At 39.0% G+C, this 15,780-nt stretch overlaps 1 protein-coding gene across 3 annotated transcripts in view; it reads right to left on the reverse strand.

Annotated features, from left to right (window-relative positions):
• FAM172A (family with sequence similarity 172 member A) overlaps positions 1-15,780 on the reverse strand; it is a 270,192-nt gene that overhangs the window by 230,499 nt on the left and 23,913 nt on the right. For all 3 annotated transcript variants that reach the window (XM_040579311.1, XM_040579315.1, XM_040579314.1), the window contains 2 exons: positions 15,646-15,747; positions 12,899-12,999 (listed from right to left, as the gene is read on the reverse strand). In XM_040579311.1, the coding sequence (XP_040435245.1) occupies positions 12,899-12,999; positions 15,646-15,747 (203 nt within the window). The remainder of the gene's footprint in view (positions 1-12,898; positions 13,000-15,645; positions 15,748-15,780) is intronic.

The following is a 15,780-nucleotide window of genomic DNA, read 5'->3' on the forward strand; positions in this document are numbered from 1 at the left end:
GCATCACTCTGCGGGGGGGCAGCAGCTGGATGTGCATCACCTGGGTTTTCTGCCTTCCCTTCGGATTTCATTCCTCTCGTCTTCTCCTTCCTTTGCATTATAATTGTAATTTATTATTAATGTTTTTAATTTATTTCAATTACTAAATTGTTCTTATCTCAACCCTTGAGTTTTACCTTCCTTCCTGACTCTTCTCCCCATCCATCAGGGCAAGGGAGTGAGCAAGTGGCTGCACAGTACCTAGCCACCAGCTGGGGTGAAACCACGACAGCCTCACAGGAGACAGTTTCATCTAGGGTCTCCTGTCTCCCAGGAAGTTCCACCACCAGAGTATGCAGACAGAACCCTGTAGAAACCAATCACAGTTAGGGTCAACTACAGTCTGCCATTTCTAAACTCATCAGCCTGATGTAATTTTGAAGCTGTCTATGCTTTGAGTTGACTGGAAGTCGGTTGACTGCAGAATGCCCAGAGATGCAACAAAAATTATCCCGTGATTCTAAGACAAAAATCAGTAGCACCATTAAGACAGGAGAAGGCTGCGCTGCCCTTCAGCCAGACCTGGGCAGGCTGGACGGTTGGGTGTGGAGGAACCTCATGAAGTTCAACCAGGGCAAGTGTAAGGTCCCACAGCTGGGGAGGAACAGCCCCACGCACCAGCACAGGCTGGGGCTGATGAGCTGGGGGGAAGCTCTGTGGAGAGGGACCTGGGAGTGCTGGTGGGCAGCAAGATGCCCATGGGCCAGCAGAGTGCCCATGTGGCCAAGAAGGCCAGTGGGATCTTCGGGGGCATGAGGAGGAGCGTGGCCGGCAGGCAGAGGGAGGTGATCCTCCTGCTCTGCTCTGCCCTGCTGAGGGGACTGGGGCACCTCCTTGAGTCAGCAAGCTGCTGTGTGGTGCTTGGCTGCTGGCTGGGGTTAAACCATGACAGTTCTTTTTGGCACCCGATATGGGGTTCAAAGTGTTTTGAGGTAACAGATTTGATTGGAATGTGCTAGACCAAATGTAAAGCTGTTATTGCTGTTTAGCTATTAAGAGGCAGGTTTCTGTGCTTGCCATGGGGCTGCTTGCCTTACTGTACATCACAGTTCAGTGCTCATTTAGTGGCTGCTTCTTGCTTTCACTGCTTGCTGTACTACTTATCATCTACTATGCTGTGCCCAGGGACATTTTGACAGTCCCCTCCCAATTTTGTGTGCCCCTACAGCCCTCTCACTGGCATGGCCCCAGAAACTGAAAAGTTTCTGACTTTGTATAGGCATTACCTAGCAACAGCTAAAAACATCTGTTATCAGCCTTAGTCTCACACCAAATCCAAAGCACAGCCCTGCACCAGCTACTAAGAGGAAAATTAACTCTATCCCAGCTGAAACCAGGACAAGGGGACACAGCCAGGACAGCTGACCCCAACTGACCGAGGGGATATCCCATACCATATGACATCATGCTCAGCATATAAAACTGGAGGAAGGCAAAGGAAGGGGGGATGTTCAGAGTCATCTTCCAGTAAGACACTTGCCTTCCCCAAGTCACTGTGTGTATGACGGAGCCCTGCTTTTCTGGAGATGGCTGAACACCCACCTGCAGGTATAAAGGCATACAAGACTTCAACACAATTGTGCTGAACTCTAGATGCATAATTTTTGACTGCCTAGGTATGTGTGCCTCTCCTCTAAAGATGAACCACACAGGTTTCTTCATCCCTCGCAAAGACCTCTCCCACTGAGACATCAAGAGTTAAATGGAAAAAAAAGACATCACACCTTTTCACATCAATAGGTTTAGCCACAAGGTAAATTCTTGTAGCCCTTTGCTGGAGACAGTGTTACGCCCACATGGATACCCAGAACAGAAAAAATATGGTCCTTGGCCATTACCATAACATTGCATGAGCTTCACAAGTACAAGCCTGTATGGATTACAGTGACTGATCTTGCCCCATACACTTTATACGTATGACAGAGAGACTTGCTTCCCTCCTCCTGCACTTGACTCGGGTAGATAGCACATGTGATATTTACTGTATCAGTATTTCAGGAATGTGTATGACAGTTATCAGTCATTTGGCTGGCAGAAACCCCCAAAAGGTGCACTCACTACGCAGGCAGCTGTAATCCTCAACTTATCAAACATAACGACAAACCACTGTAATACTGGAAAAGGATTCATGAGTTCCAATATATCTTGGTCACTTATTTAAACGATATTCTGGCCATTCACATCTTTTACACATGCTGACTTTCGGGGTAGTTGCTTTCAGAGACATAGCAACATTTGTACACATACATATATGGGTGTACACACTGAAGGAGCTCAGCTAGTATCTCTTGAGTGCTGGGTATGCTGGGTACACTGTTTTCCAGTCAACACTTCGACCTCTGTGAAAAGCACACCCTCTCTGCAAAAAAAATGACAAATCTTTCCCTCAATTAAAGATCTATGAAGTTTTAAGGTGAAGAAAAACCACAAAGAACTTGTGCAGCTATCAGCATTGTGTCCTGACATCTTTGACACTTCATTCTGCCTCAACAAAAGCAATTTCTACCCTAGAGTTTCGTCATTTCTATTTTGCTGACAGCTATTTTAGCATTATTCTCCACCTCCACTGCTACCTGCAGTTTCATACAGGTTTTTAACTAGTACACACAATATTTGTTTTAAAACTTAGAAGCTAAAAGCCTCTGTAAGTCAGCAGTACCAGAAATGTTCATTTCAAAAATTCAATTTGCACTGCCACAGTATCAAGTAAAGCAGGATTAAAAAGTTGTTTCAATAAAAAGGTAGGGTGGTTTGGCCCTGGCTGAATGCCAGGTGCCCACCAAAGCTGCCCTGTCACTCCCCTCCTCAACTAAGCAGGGGAGAGAACATACAAGGGAAGGCTCAAGGGTCGAGATAAGGACAGGGAGATGGCTCACCAATTACCATCACAGGCAAAACAGACTTGGCTTGGGGAAAATTAGTTTAATTTATTACCATTCACATCAGAAAAACACCTTCCCCCCACCGCTCCCTTCCGCCTGGGCACAGCCTCACCCCCAGTTTCTCTCCCCGCTCCCCGCCGGCGGCGCAGGGGACAGGGAATGGGGCTGGGGTCAGTCCCTCAGCTGTCCCTGCCGCTCCGTCCTCCTCACACCCTGCGCAGCCCCAGCCCGGGGTCCCCCGCAGGGCGCAGCCCCCCAGGCCTGGTCGGCCCCAGGAGGGTCCCCCTTGCCATGGAAACCCACGACAAAATGCTAAGAAAACACAAATATGTATTATTTTTTTTTTTTACAAGATTTGAGATCAGCTGCAACAATCAATCTTGATACATTTAATGGCATAGAAGAAACTGAGTATCAAACTCCAGATGATCAGGCAGTAAGAATGCTTACACTTTGCAACTATCATTTAAAAATTTCTTCTGGTTACCTGTCCTAAATAACTTCTTTTGCTTGAACCTTCTGCCTTCTTATAATCTTAATAAACTATGAGTAAATTCCTTCTTTCATTTATGTCGTTACCTGAGATGGCAAAACCAACTACAGCAACACTCCCTTTCTTATGCCTGTTTTATCAATATTACATGAAAATAAAATACTTAGTCTCCGTTTTAAGTTTATATTTTTTGTATAACCAACTTCACAGAGTCAAAAGTACTTACAATATCCAAAAACGTACCTCACCTAGAACTGCAGCTTACAGTGGACAAACATCCCCTTTTCTTACGTTTAGTATTTTCCCATCTTGCTTAAACATCAGCTTTAAGGTCTATTGCACCAAAATCCTTTTATCAGCATATGACAAAGACACATGACTAATGCACAAAAATTAATTATGTCTAAAACCAAGTTCAGGTTATAGAACTTAACAAAATCACTTTCAGATATATTTTACACACTTATTTATACTTTTATGTGAAACTCTCACATGCATTCTGACTGGGACAGACACATGTCAAGTTTCAGGTTAAAAAATACACTTAACAGAGCCATATATAGCAGAAATGAGGACAGAGGCTTAATTCATTCTTCTAGAAATCAAAAATATTTTAATGTAATTTTTCCAGAATGTGTTATGTGGTGTCAGATCTGCACGGAACTAAGAGAAAGTTACTGTAACATCTATATAATTTACACTGCTGGAAATAAGGCAAAAACATATGTACACACCCCCCACTTGCAGTTAAATCTGTGAATAGAGGCAAATTCTTGGTTTTTCTCCTCAAAGATCTTTCTTATCTTATTACCAACAACATACTCAGAGGAACTCAAGGATTTGGCATATATACAGGAAAGAGTTAAGATGTGCCAATTACCCAGAACACACAACAGGCAAATGTGGAAATGGACACTATTTGTAGAGGAGCACGATGCTTTCCTGGATCATTATGGACAGGAAAGTGCATGAGTTAAGATAAACAGCTATGTATCAAGCCTTTCAAAACCCTAAGTAACCGACCTACTGAACTGATCTTCCTTTATAGTCCTAACTGTATCTAACAGCTTCAGGCATGCTAACTGGGTATTTCTGCTCCAGCGATGAACAGAAGATAACAGATACCAAAATTCAGTTGTGATTGAGTTAATGAATTGAGCAGCTGGAGCATCTTAAAGTAATTTTAGGTTGTTTGCACATACAGAAATACAACGCTCTATTGATTTATAATTGAATTTTTTTCCTTTCAAATTATTCCTATTAAGGACTGACACAGCTGATACAGCTTTATTAAAAAATACCACTAGTCTGCTGAATTTTAATAAAAATATTCCCAGAAAAATGAATTATATAGGTCTCTCGTTGAAAACACAGAAAGTGTTAAGTTCTTCATCTTGGAAAGGCTGAAAATCCTGTGAAAGAGAAGTAACTCTTCTAGAGTTCTGCAACTGAGGTAAAATAAACATATTTTAAAAGGGCTGCTTGATGAAGGCAGTAATCTACATATCTCTGGTTTTCAAAAAACTCCTGCTGAAACAGTGGAAAAACACTTTGCCTTTCATAGAAACTTTTAATATCACTAATTGAAACAAGAATGGAACATTCACAAGACAAGTATGAACCAAATGGTTTCATCACATAGGCTGATCTGTATTCTGCCAAAGCACTACTTTAAATATATACTTTTCTAGTCATCTATTTGGCAAAACCCAGTTTTTTTCACCACTCCTTTAACAAAAAAATAAGCCAACTATACCCCATCCTACTCCCTTGCTGCAAACTCTCTGCTGATTTTGGAGTTCACTGTTCATTGTTTTTAGGTGGGAATGATTAATAAGACCAATGATAATCCAATTTTGTTTTGCTGTGCAATAAATCTTGGTTTTTTCCTAACAAGAAAAAAAGACAAATAAAGGAATGGATACGTTTAGATAAAAGGTGGGTTAATTGTATTTTTGATTTCAGCTACATGAAAATGGTTGGTACAAAAGTTTATTAAGAACTGAGAGTCTAAACTTCTGCATATAAACTCAGGATGGCAAGAATGGTTCTAATTGAACTAAAGCTGCTGAAGGTTTTATTTTTAAAAAGCTCATGATTAACTCATTGAAACACTCCCCCTACTCCAATTTTTGTCTTCTTTTTAACAATTAGTACCATTCTTTGAATTGCAGCAACTTGCAAGTGCTTTATAAACAACCATCTGCCTTATTGTATCTTCTCTGCTTTTCACTGTTTATCAATTTAAAAATGTAAAACACATTTATCAACACATTTATCAACAATGTAACAAATTCCCATCTGGGTTTATGAGATGCTCATCATTTCTTTCAAGAATCATGCTAACAATAATTACGAAACTATCTCTGAACCTTTCGAGTACTGTCATGTTACTGTGATAAACCAACCTACTGCCAATTGCTGCCTACAAACTAGAAGAGTTCACTGAAGCACATCTGACATAATCATTCCAGTAAAAAGTCTTCACAAACAGCAGATTTTGAATGCAGATTTAGCATATGCAAATGAATATACTGCATGCAAAAAAGATTCATATTTAAATTTAAATTTCCTTAGGTACTATTAAGTAGTCTTCAATCCTTGCTGTCTGTCCATCTACTTCACTCACCTAAATGAAATGCTGAAGATAAATAGATTGTTAAAAGCTGAAATCTTTCTAAAATTCTAAAGACAATACACATACATGATTTAGATTATTTTTTTTTGTGCTGCCCCTACCAGCATTTTCTCTATCTAAGGCATTGGTTAAACATGAATGAAGTAAAAGGACTGGAACCTTAAGAAATGTATTACTTATGGCTTAGGAACTACCATTACAGAGAAACTCAGTATTCTGCCCCAATATTAGGTGCTTTATCCAGTTGGCGTGAAGTTTTCTGACATCTTTGTTTCACACTTGCTTTATCAGAAACTGAAAAAAATCAAGTTAGCATAAAAATAACCTGTAATCAATAAGCCATAGACTCCTAAAGAACCGCATTTATAATAGACTTTGGTGTCCAAAAAGTGATTGGTGTCATTTAGGCTCTTCCTGCAACTGGTATATTCAAAAGTATTCCATGTGGATTCTTCTCTGTCTAATAAGAAATGAGATCACACTTCATTGCAAAGATCCTGCTCAATCTCTTTCTTCTGCTCAACTGTCTATTTTTGTCCAAACAGTATGACTCTAAATATTTTTCCAACATTTATTCCATGGTAAAGTTTTGCTAAAGCAAAAAACCTTCTGCAACATTCATTAGTAGATGGGGCATGACTTGCACAGAAATAGCACTATCAAATTGCTTCCAAAGACCACCTAAAATGGGATTTAACCACTTTCAGTGTGGTGGAAATATTTTAGTTAGGTGCTTTCACTCTGTCTTTGAAACAGCACATAAAGTTAGGAAGAGTTTGTTAGGTTTTCAGTGAGGATTTTTACTATCCCCATGAAAGTTTACCCTTGACTGTAATACAAGACACTGAAAATCTTCAATTCACACACACACACTTAACAGACACCTGTTAACTATTTGGCATCTAATCTCTTTGAACAGAACAACCTCTTCCATGGCCCTAGCCAAGCAAGCATCCCAGGAAAGAAAATGTCCGTGAACCTGTCAGTAGATGACATCTCTCTCTATTTATTTTGTCCTGTTAGTAAGACAAAATTTTCCAATCACTAAGTAACTAACAGCAAATACATAATAGTAAGTCAAGGTACACATAGTTATTTTGCTTAATACATGGTGTGCAGCACATACTTTAATATATTAAAGTCTCACTAGCCAGAGAAAATCTGGAATGTTTAATGATAAACTGTCTGTGCAAAGAAACTGAAACTAGAGTGTAAGGATTTCTACTAATCATCTGCAAATTTTATTTGGAACTTGATCCTGCAGCCCTTATTCACAAGATCAGACCTATTGAGTTTATTCACATGAGCTTCGGCTGCAAGATTGGACCTTAAGTACTATCAGGTGCACGTGCAGCCTATCATCAGATTTTGGGTTATTCATGTAAGAAGCTATCCTTTCAAATGCAGACTACTTAATGCTTCCTTCTTCATTAACTTACATGTCCTCTTCTGCTGCTCTATGCTTTCATTTGTGCTATGTAAATAGCTTCTTTCTCTCAGTCATCCAAACAAATAATGCTCTTTGCAACCAAGGAGGAAATTAGTAGCAGGTGAACGCTTATTTTTTAAATTATGTTGAGACCAAGCTGTTCTTTAACTTAAAGGAGATCTGGAAAAAAAAAAAAAGTATCTCATTTTACTACTTAGCAATCTTAATTATGGGTTGTCATTGTCAAAATTCTACATACTCATTTTTTTTCCCCCCACACAAACATTAACCTTGATGGCTAATCTACTTTATGATGAGTTGGACCTAACATTGTGCGCATCCATTAAAGCCGTTTATTTAGTGGGACGAGACTTCTCTGATTATGTAAAATTAACTGTATCTTGTCATACACAAAACATGCAAGATATTTCTGACTTAGGTGTTCTATTTCATTACTTTCCGTATCTGTTCAACATGAATATAAGGTGTTTTCTTGTGCTACGGTGTGGTAACTGTAAAAAATAACCACAATTCTTCTGCCACCTGCTTATACGCTTCTGTAGGTCAGACAGCCTGCAATTACAAGAGATGCTTGAACAGGACCACAGCAGAGGCATTTACATCACAGTCCACATTATAATCCACATATTTACAAATTCTGTTTGACTGACTTAAAGACATGAGTAGGCGAGCTGTCAAGTACAGGTAAGTCTCTTCAACAGTGATGGCATTCACAAAAACCTCTGCAAATTAAATGGCCTCCAAGAAATCACCAAATTATAATTACCCAGTGCTAGAACTGTAAGAGACATGCAGAGGGACAGACAGTAACTGCCTACTGATGCTAGGGATACTCTGCTTACTGTACAACTATGGAAGGAGAATGTCAACGTAATTTTTTGATATGAAATCTTGTTATCAACACAAACGGCATGACTGGCAAAATGCAAGGTAAAATCCCAACAGCAGGTTTTACTTTTACAGTTACAGCTAATTTCAGTGTCATGATGAAGCAGAGGCTGAAGCTGACTGTTGGCAATTTCAGTAGCTCTAGTATCAATTGAAAGCACGGTACAAACAATGAACATAGACATGTACTTAAAATGCAAGGAGACATATACATCATGTGAGTCTAGTCTGGAGTTTAACCTAGAATCCAAATCTCTAACTCCTGGCCAGGGGAAAAAAAACCCCAAAAAACAACAATCAACCTTGAATGGGAATGGTATGTCTGCAACAACTGAACTGTTGTCACAAAATTGTTCTCAATCGTACTTCAAACTTGCCACATGGAATAATCGGCAGTTAGAAGCAGCTGCAACACCATGTTCTGTGCACTTCTGTTGCCATTTTAATTTTTAAAAAGCAAATGGAGAGGCTCTCCACGAAATTCAATGCCGCAATAGCAATGACTGAACCAGAATCACAAAATTATGAACAGTTCACTAAATTGTCTATTAGGAGCACATATCAAGAGGCTGCAGAACAAATTGTATGCCTGAAAATAACAGATCAATGAATGAAGAATAAAGAGATGTAAGAAGTGGAGACGTTGACGAACCATTGTAATTTGTGAAGAATCAATTTCCATACAGCCAGAGTAATGGCAGAACATCACAGATAGCGTATTCATGACTTTTAACAGCAAAAAATCATGGATTACCAAATGGAAATTTATTAATGCTCCAAGGAAGAGAGAATGATGCTGTAACAAGGTCAGGAAGTACACCCACTCCTTAAAATTAGCAAAACACAGTAAAAGCAGACCACAATATATATGTACAGTGAAAAAAAAAAAAAGATGCCTTGGGCGGGATGGCTATATCCTTTAAAAATTAGAAAACCAGCATACAATGCCTGAGCTAACAATAGAAACATTGAATACATCAAACACTTTTGTCTGATGATACAAGTCGAGCTACTTTATCATCTCACTGTATGTCCACCTACATATATTTCAGCAACAAATACATATCAGACAACTCCTAAAGCCAAAGAATGATGTTTCAAAGCAAAGGCCTAAGGCCAGATTTTACTACACCACCTTACAAATTACAGGAGCTGCTGCTTCTTACACTATTACAGTTTGCTAAATGCATCCTACCCTAGACTACAAAATCAGAGGGCAATATACTGTTTCTGTACTATTCAACATTTGCATCAGTGATCCACCAATCTATGGCAGAAAAAAAGGCTTTATCTATGTGAACAAATGCCAATGGTCTTGCTGGTCAGCGTCGCCTGTGTTCTATATGAACAACCACAGTGCCAAAAACAGACAATGGAGCATTTATAAATTTGTAGCTTGTTGGAAGAACTGTGTAGTATCAAGCACCTCACAAACAACAGACAAACACAGATGTGTTTCTTTTTTCTCTAAACCCACAAAACAAACAACTGAAAACAATTCACCCTGTCAGATTCCTGACCTCAAACCTTCCCTCCTTTTTACCTACCAATAGAAATTAATTGCACTTTCAGAGATCACTCAAACCTGGACTTGGAGAATGATAAGGCAAAATGCACAAAGATCACAGATGTAAGGCACCCACTTCATGAACACATCCACCTCCGGGTTAACCGAAGATCACAAAGTCATTCGTTGACGCAGAAGGCTCAGACACAACTTACATGATCAATGTGATCAAGTTAGTGCCACTTTATTAAGGGATACATAGCAATTTATACTCTACAGGTGCTATTAATTGACCCACATCAATTTATACCCCCAGCTAAAAATACACACGCTACGCAGGCTTTGCTATGTAAAAGGTGAGAGGTTAAAACCACTCGTTCACACGCTTCCACCTCCCCCATGATCGGTCCCGGCGTGGTGCCCACATGCTGCTCCCTCCTTGTGCAGGCATCCTGGTTTTTCTCATCTTTCTGTCCAACTCTCTTACCTCTCCGCGAATACACGGTTTCTCTGTCTCCCTTGGCCTTGCATATGTCCTTCACAACACCGGCAGCTTGTTACAGCTTCGGCCTGCTATTACAACAAAGTTACTTGGTCTGGATTGCTCATAATATGTCCGTTGTCTTCCAGCCACTCCAGTCATTCATACTACTATGGGTGGAAGCTGTGGCATTCACTACTCATATGCACAGAACGAGAAATTTTACGATGTTGCCAAACACATACAAGAAGGTGCGGTCGCACAGGAACCCGTACAGAGACATACTAATCCTTACAGGGGTCTCCTGTCCAACTCATTTATTTGGAAAATGGGGATACTGGAACAATATAGGCACACACAAAGGTCTGCACACGCTGGCTGTGCAACAGGTGCCAGTCTGCTTCCTGCTAGAAGAAACCTGTATCAAGTAACTTAGACAATGCAACAGATTGGGTGATAGCACATCCCCTGTTTTGGAAAAACATATAGCTGAGGTGAGAAGTAGCAGTCCCCATCATCCCCTTCCCCGCCACAATTCTTACAGGAACAAGGAGGAGGAGGTAAAAAGCAGGGTTCTTCAATCCGTGGCAACAAAGCTCTAACAGGACAAAGCGGTGCTGAACAGCTGAGCAGCTCCAGCACAGAGCCCAGGCTGATCCCTGAATGAAACAGAGGGGCTCAGTGAGCACAGAGCACCAGATCACCACCCCATGGAGGTTAAGGACAGATGGCATGCTATTCCTGTTAATCAAGACAGGCAGAGACTTCTGCTGTGCACTCTTTTCTTGAGCCTGCCTGCTCAGTGCCTACAGAAGTTCCCAGAGCCTATCCTGCTATACTTGGAAAAGGCCATGTAATTAGATATTTCTTCAGCTTTAACAAATGCACTCTTGGCAGCATGAGAAACTATATGAAACTGTTTGGTGATAAATTTAAGTATATACTTATTTATCCATCCAAGAAACTCAATCAAGATACTTTACACTGTTACTTCGCAATAGTGTAGGACTGGCTGTCATTTCAGACATTTTAGCCTTTTTACTCCAGTACAGAAGTGTATTGACTGGGAGTGCACAAGAACCTGGGAGGGGGGCACAACTGAGACAGCTGACCCCAACTGACCAAAGGGATATTCCATGCCATGTAATGTCATGCTGAGCAATAAAAGCTGAGGGAAATGCGAAGGAAAGGGGGACATTTGGAGTTATCTTCCAATAAGGTATTTGTCTTCCCAAGTCACCATTACACATGAAGAAGCCCAGCTTTCCTGGAGATGGCTAAACATCTGCCTGCTGATGGGAAACAGTGAATTAATTCCTTGTCTTGCTTTGTTAAATGCATAGCTTTTGCTTTACCTATTAAACTGTACCTCAGCCTATGGATTTTCTCACTTTTACCCTTCTGACTCTCTCCCCCCTCCCATGGTGGGGAGCAAGCAGGAGGCTGTCAGGGGGGCTGAACTGCCCTTGGGGTTAAACCATGACAAAAAGAAAGTTTAAAAGACAAAATGTCTAACCATGTGCAAACAAACATATCTCCAAGTATCTGAATTACTGTGACAGGTGTAAGTGGGGAATAAAGTGTTTAATCCTTACTAAAACAATAATACTAATGAAAGTGGACAAGCAATGGGGCAAAGGCAGTTCTGAATGACATGCCATGATGATTCCAACAGAAACCGCCAGGCAATATCATGTAGTCTGTAAGAAAAAAAATCCCTACTTTATGCACAGAACTGCGCATCCTCTTTCTCCAACAGCCACTCTCATGTGAACAGCATTACTGCTTGGAAGTCAGTGTGCTGAGGCTGTCCTTTCTGTTGGGTAGGGGAGGTTGTGACAGTGCAAGGAAGACCTGAGTACACACTGGTCTGCATTCACTGACATCAGCTGCCTTTCTTCTCCAGTCAGTGCTTTGACTCTTTAACGCATTACAAAAAGCATGGCACCGAAGCTGAAGTAAATTCACATAGAAAAGGAACTGTGGTCAGTCACTTTTACACCTACTACACTCAAAACATGCCTACAAAAAGCCTAGGAAGTACCAGTAGCATCTAAATATTTAATACAACAACAAATATTCAATCAATCATCAGATCTCTACTTAACCAATCTAGTGACTCCTGGTATCTCCTGGTAGCATAAGAAAACCAGCCAATGCATTTATTTTCATCTAGAAAGTAAAATGCTACAGTTTTACACCCAGTGCTTAACCCTGAGGAGAAGAAAGTTAAAGAAAATACTGCACTGTAGAGTATTTGCTGATTTGTATAATCTAGATGATAATTCTATTTTGAACATATACTGAAGTCAAATTGTAGTCTGAATCACATCTTAAACTATACAGCAAATAATGGAAATTACTACTACAGCATTAACACACAACAAATCATGAAATACCTTTTATTAAATGACTGCAGCCTCACTAATATCTACAAGTATCACTCCTACAGAGAAACACAACAAAAAGCACAACACACTGATACATATATGCATGCATACACGCACACAATTTATATACCTCTCCAAGAGCTTCATAGCGCTTCTGGTTCCACCTATGCAAATCTTCACGATAATTAAAAACAAATGGCTCTCCAGTTTTTATGTGTCTTAACTGCCCTTCTGTAAAAAAAAAACAAAATAATTACATTTTGATATACTTCTTCATTAAAAGACACATTTAATTACTGGAAACTTACATGTGAACTTTGCATCTAAAAATTGGGCTATTATGAATTTCTTCTCATTTTTGGTTATATTTCTGAAGGAAAACAACTGTAGCTTAACAACAAAATTCATTCCCCTTGAATAGTATATATTACTAGATAAAACTAAAAGACAAGTGATGACTGTAAAATTACATGCAGGTATCAAATGCCAAACTGCTCTGCAAGAAATACTTATGTCTCAACTGCTTTGGATTAACAGTGAAATGTAAACGTTAGCAGTTAATATTTTATCTGCAGTTGTCAATTAAGCGATCAAATCATAGGTACAAATCCCCTACTTCAAAACCAACAGCATTTATGAAGAAATGTAAGTACAAAATCGGCTGGAGGCTGGAAGGAAAGGAAAAATTTATTTTCAAGATTAATAACACTTTAAGTTAATCAGCAGAAACCACTTCCAGAGTTAAGGTCAGTATCTTAACTCACAGGCATGCTGCTATCAAGAGCTCTGAGATTCAGGGTACAATGAGATTACAACAGTAGAATAAAGCGGAATGCCTGATCAGAGCAAAACCACATGCTATTCTTAGATTCCAGTGTAACTTTTTGTAGTTGGCCCTGTTTACAGCAAAAGTCTAGTAGCGTACCCAACCACAGATAAAGATATGGACTGAGTTAAAATAACAGTAGTAATAAAATGGAAACAAGCAGGAAGCAAACTGCAGAAAATAGGTATCTTACCCATAAAGTTTCAGCTTATTAAACAAACACAGGTTATGAACTTAGAGCATCACAAAATTGCAGTAAATCAGAGAAACATTAAAAACAGGGATAAGAACAAGTATCTCCTTAAAAAGTTGAAAAGTCTGCATGATGGAAGTAAAGTTTCTCAGCAAAATGTTTCCTCTTGAACAGCAGGAAATTGCTAACTTAGTTCACACCTTTTCAGGATCTCTACAATTTGATTCTTGATGTATTGAATAAAATATATGTAAGATATGGTATCACTAATAGTTATACTTACCTTCTTATTTGACTTTTTTTTCCAGAGCTGTCTTACCTCATGTACTAGACACCAGGGAAATGTTTCTCCCCAACTTCATATCTCTGCCTCCAGTCCAAATACCCTTCCTCTCATATTTTCATCATAAGTCTACCTTCAGCTGTTCCTTCTCAGCTAGTTATTCTTCAACTATGCCATTCAATAGTACATAAAGCTGCTCCCTCCCCAAGTAGAGTGAAGCAAATATTTGGTATATTTTTTCTCTGGCTTTCTGGAACCCTTGCCTTCTTCAGAGTCTTTGAATCTGATAAAAATCTTCCTTACTATTCCATCATAAAAAGAAGCATGATTTGACATAAGAGTACATGACTGAACATCTGCATTAAATGTACAAAAGCAAAATGGAGACCTTTTTTGCTTTGCTGACCAGTAGCATACTTAATAGGTTTTGCTGCATTCCATGGAAATCACTCAGGCTGTGAGGTTAGCGATGGAATATTCAATAACATCATTCTAAAACATCATTCCCCAAAATTGAAATTTCAGCCCTTTTTATCAACCACATATGAACCATTAACTCTGAAGTCAGTAAGGAAGACAGTAGACACTGTGCAGATCTAAAAATAAGGAGCTGAAAAGTGACAGAGCTGAACCCCTCCCATCAAAGAAAGAGCATCACTTTCATGACACTTTTAGTCTCTAAGTACCTTCCTGTGAAAGCCATCAGGGTATTAAAAAGCTAAGTGTTGCATAAATGACTATCATTTAAAGGAAAGCTCTTTTTTTTTTTTCTTTAAAAGTGGAAGATGTTAGACAGGCAGATTTAGAAACTAAAGTTCTTCTGTTCACAGAACAGTCACTGCAAAGAAGTAGAATGTAAACATCCCCATTTGTCCTACAGGTTTCAAACAATCTTGAAAGAGCCATTTCCTGGAGTCTGGTATTACTTCAGCTCAGAGGCTTATTTTTCAGCTGGATTTTAAAATGTATGCACTGGAAATCATAAATACTACTAACTCATTTAACACACAGATTCAGCTAGCTGGAAGTACTTGTCATCAAACACTTAGCTGTAATGCAAAACTATGACCCACACCAGAAGAGTAAGAGACAGTCTATCACACTGCTCATCCTTCCATCAATATAAATAGGTGTTTTCCTATTGGTATTAATGAAATAGCTTGGATAAATTATTACCTGAAGTGATACCTTCTTTTGTATCCATAAAAATGAATCAGTAAATAAAACTTTTCTTAAACGAGTGACCACTTTAATTTTGCTTTTTAACGCTAACGTTACAGAAATTTCTTTCAGAATTTTTGTATCAACAATTCTGTATTAGAAAACATGGAGCCATAAAGTAAGCACAGTACAAACCTACAGTATTGTATAAAAATGAGGGATTTTTGTGACAATTTTATGAAATAAAAAAAATCACTTAGCTAGATTTACATGTCTGTTAACAATAAGGCTTAAAATTTTATTCTTAACAGCAAAGTGTGAAATTCTAATAGGGATTTGTAAGATATAATAAAAGTTCTGATAACCTCTCAACATTATTCTAAGTATAGCCTTTAGAAAGCATATACGACTTACTTTCATTAAAAACATACTCAAATCCTTCCAGAGTATCAGGAAATTCAAGTGGTGGTTCATCTTTTTTCATTAGTTCATCCAAGTCTATTCTAGACAATAAGTCTAAAAAAGGAAAAGAAAAATTATATAATGCAT

Source organism: Falco naumanni, chromosome Z (genome assembly GCF_017639655.2).
Source record: "Falco naumanni isolate bFalNau1 chromosome Z, bFalNau1.pat, whole genome shotgun sequence".
Classification (NCBI taxonomy): Eukaryota; Metazoa; Chordata; class Aves; order Falconiformes; family Falconidae; genus Falco; species Falco naumanni.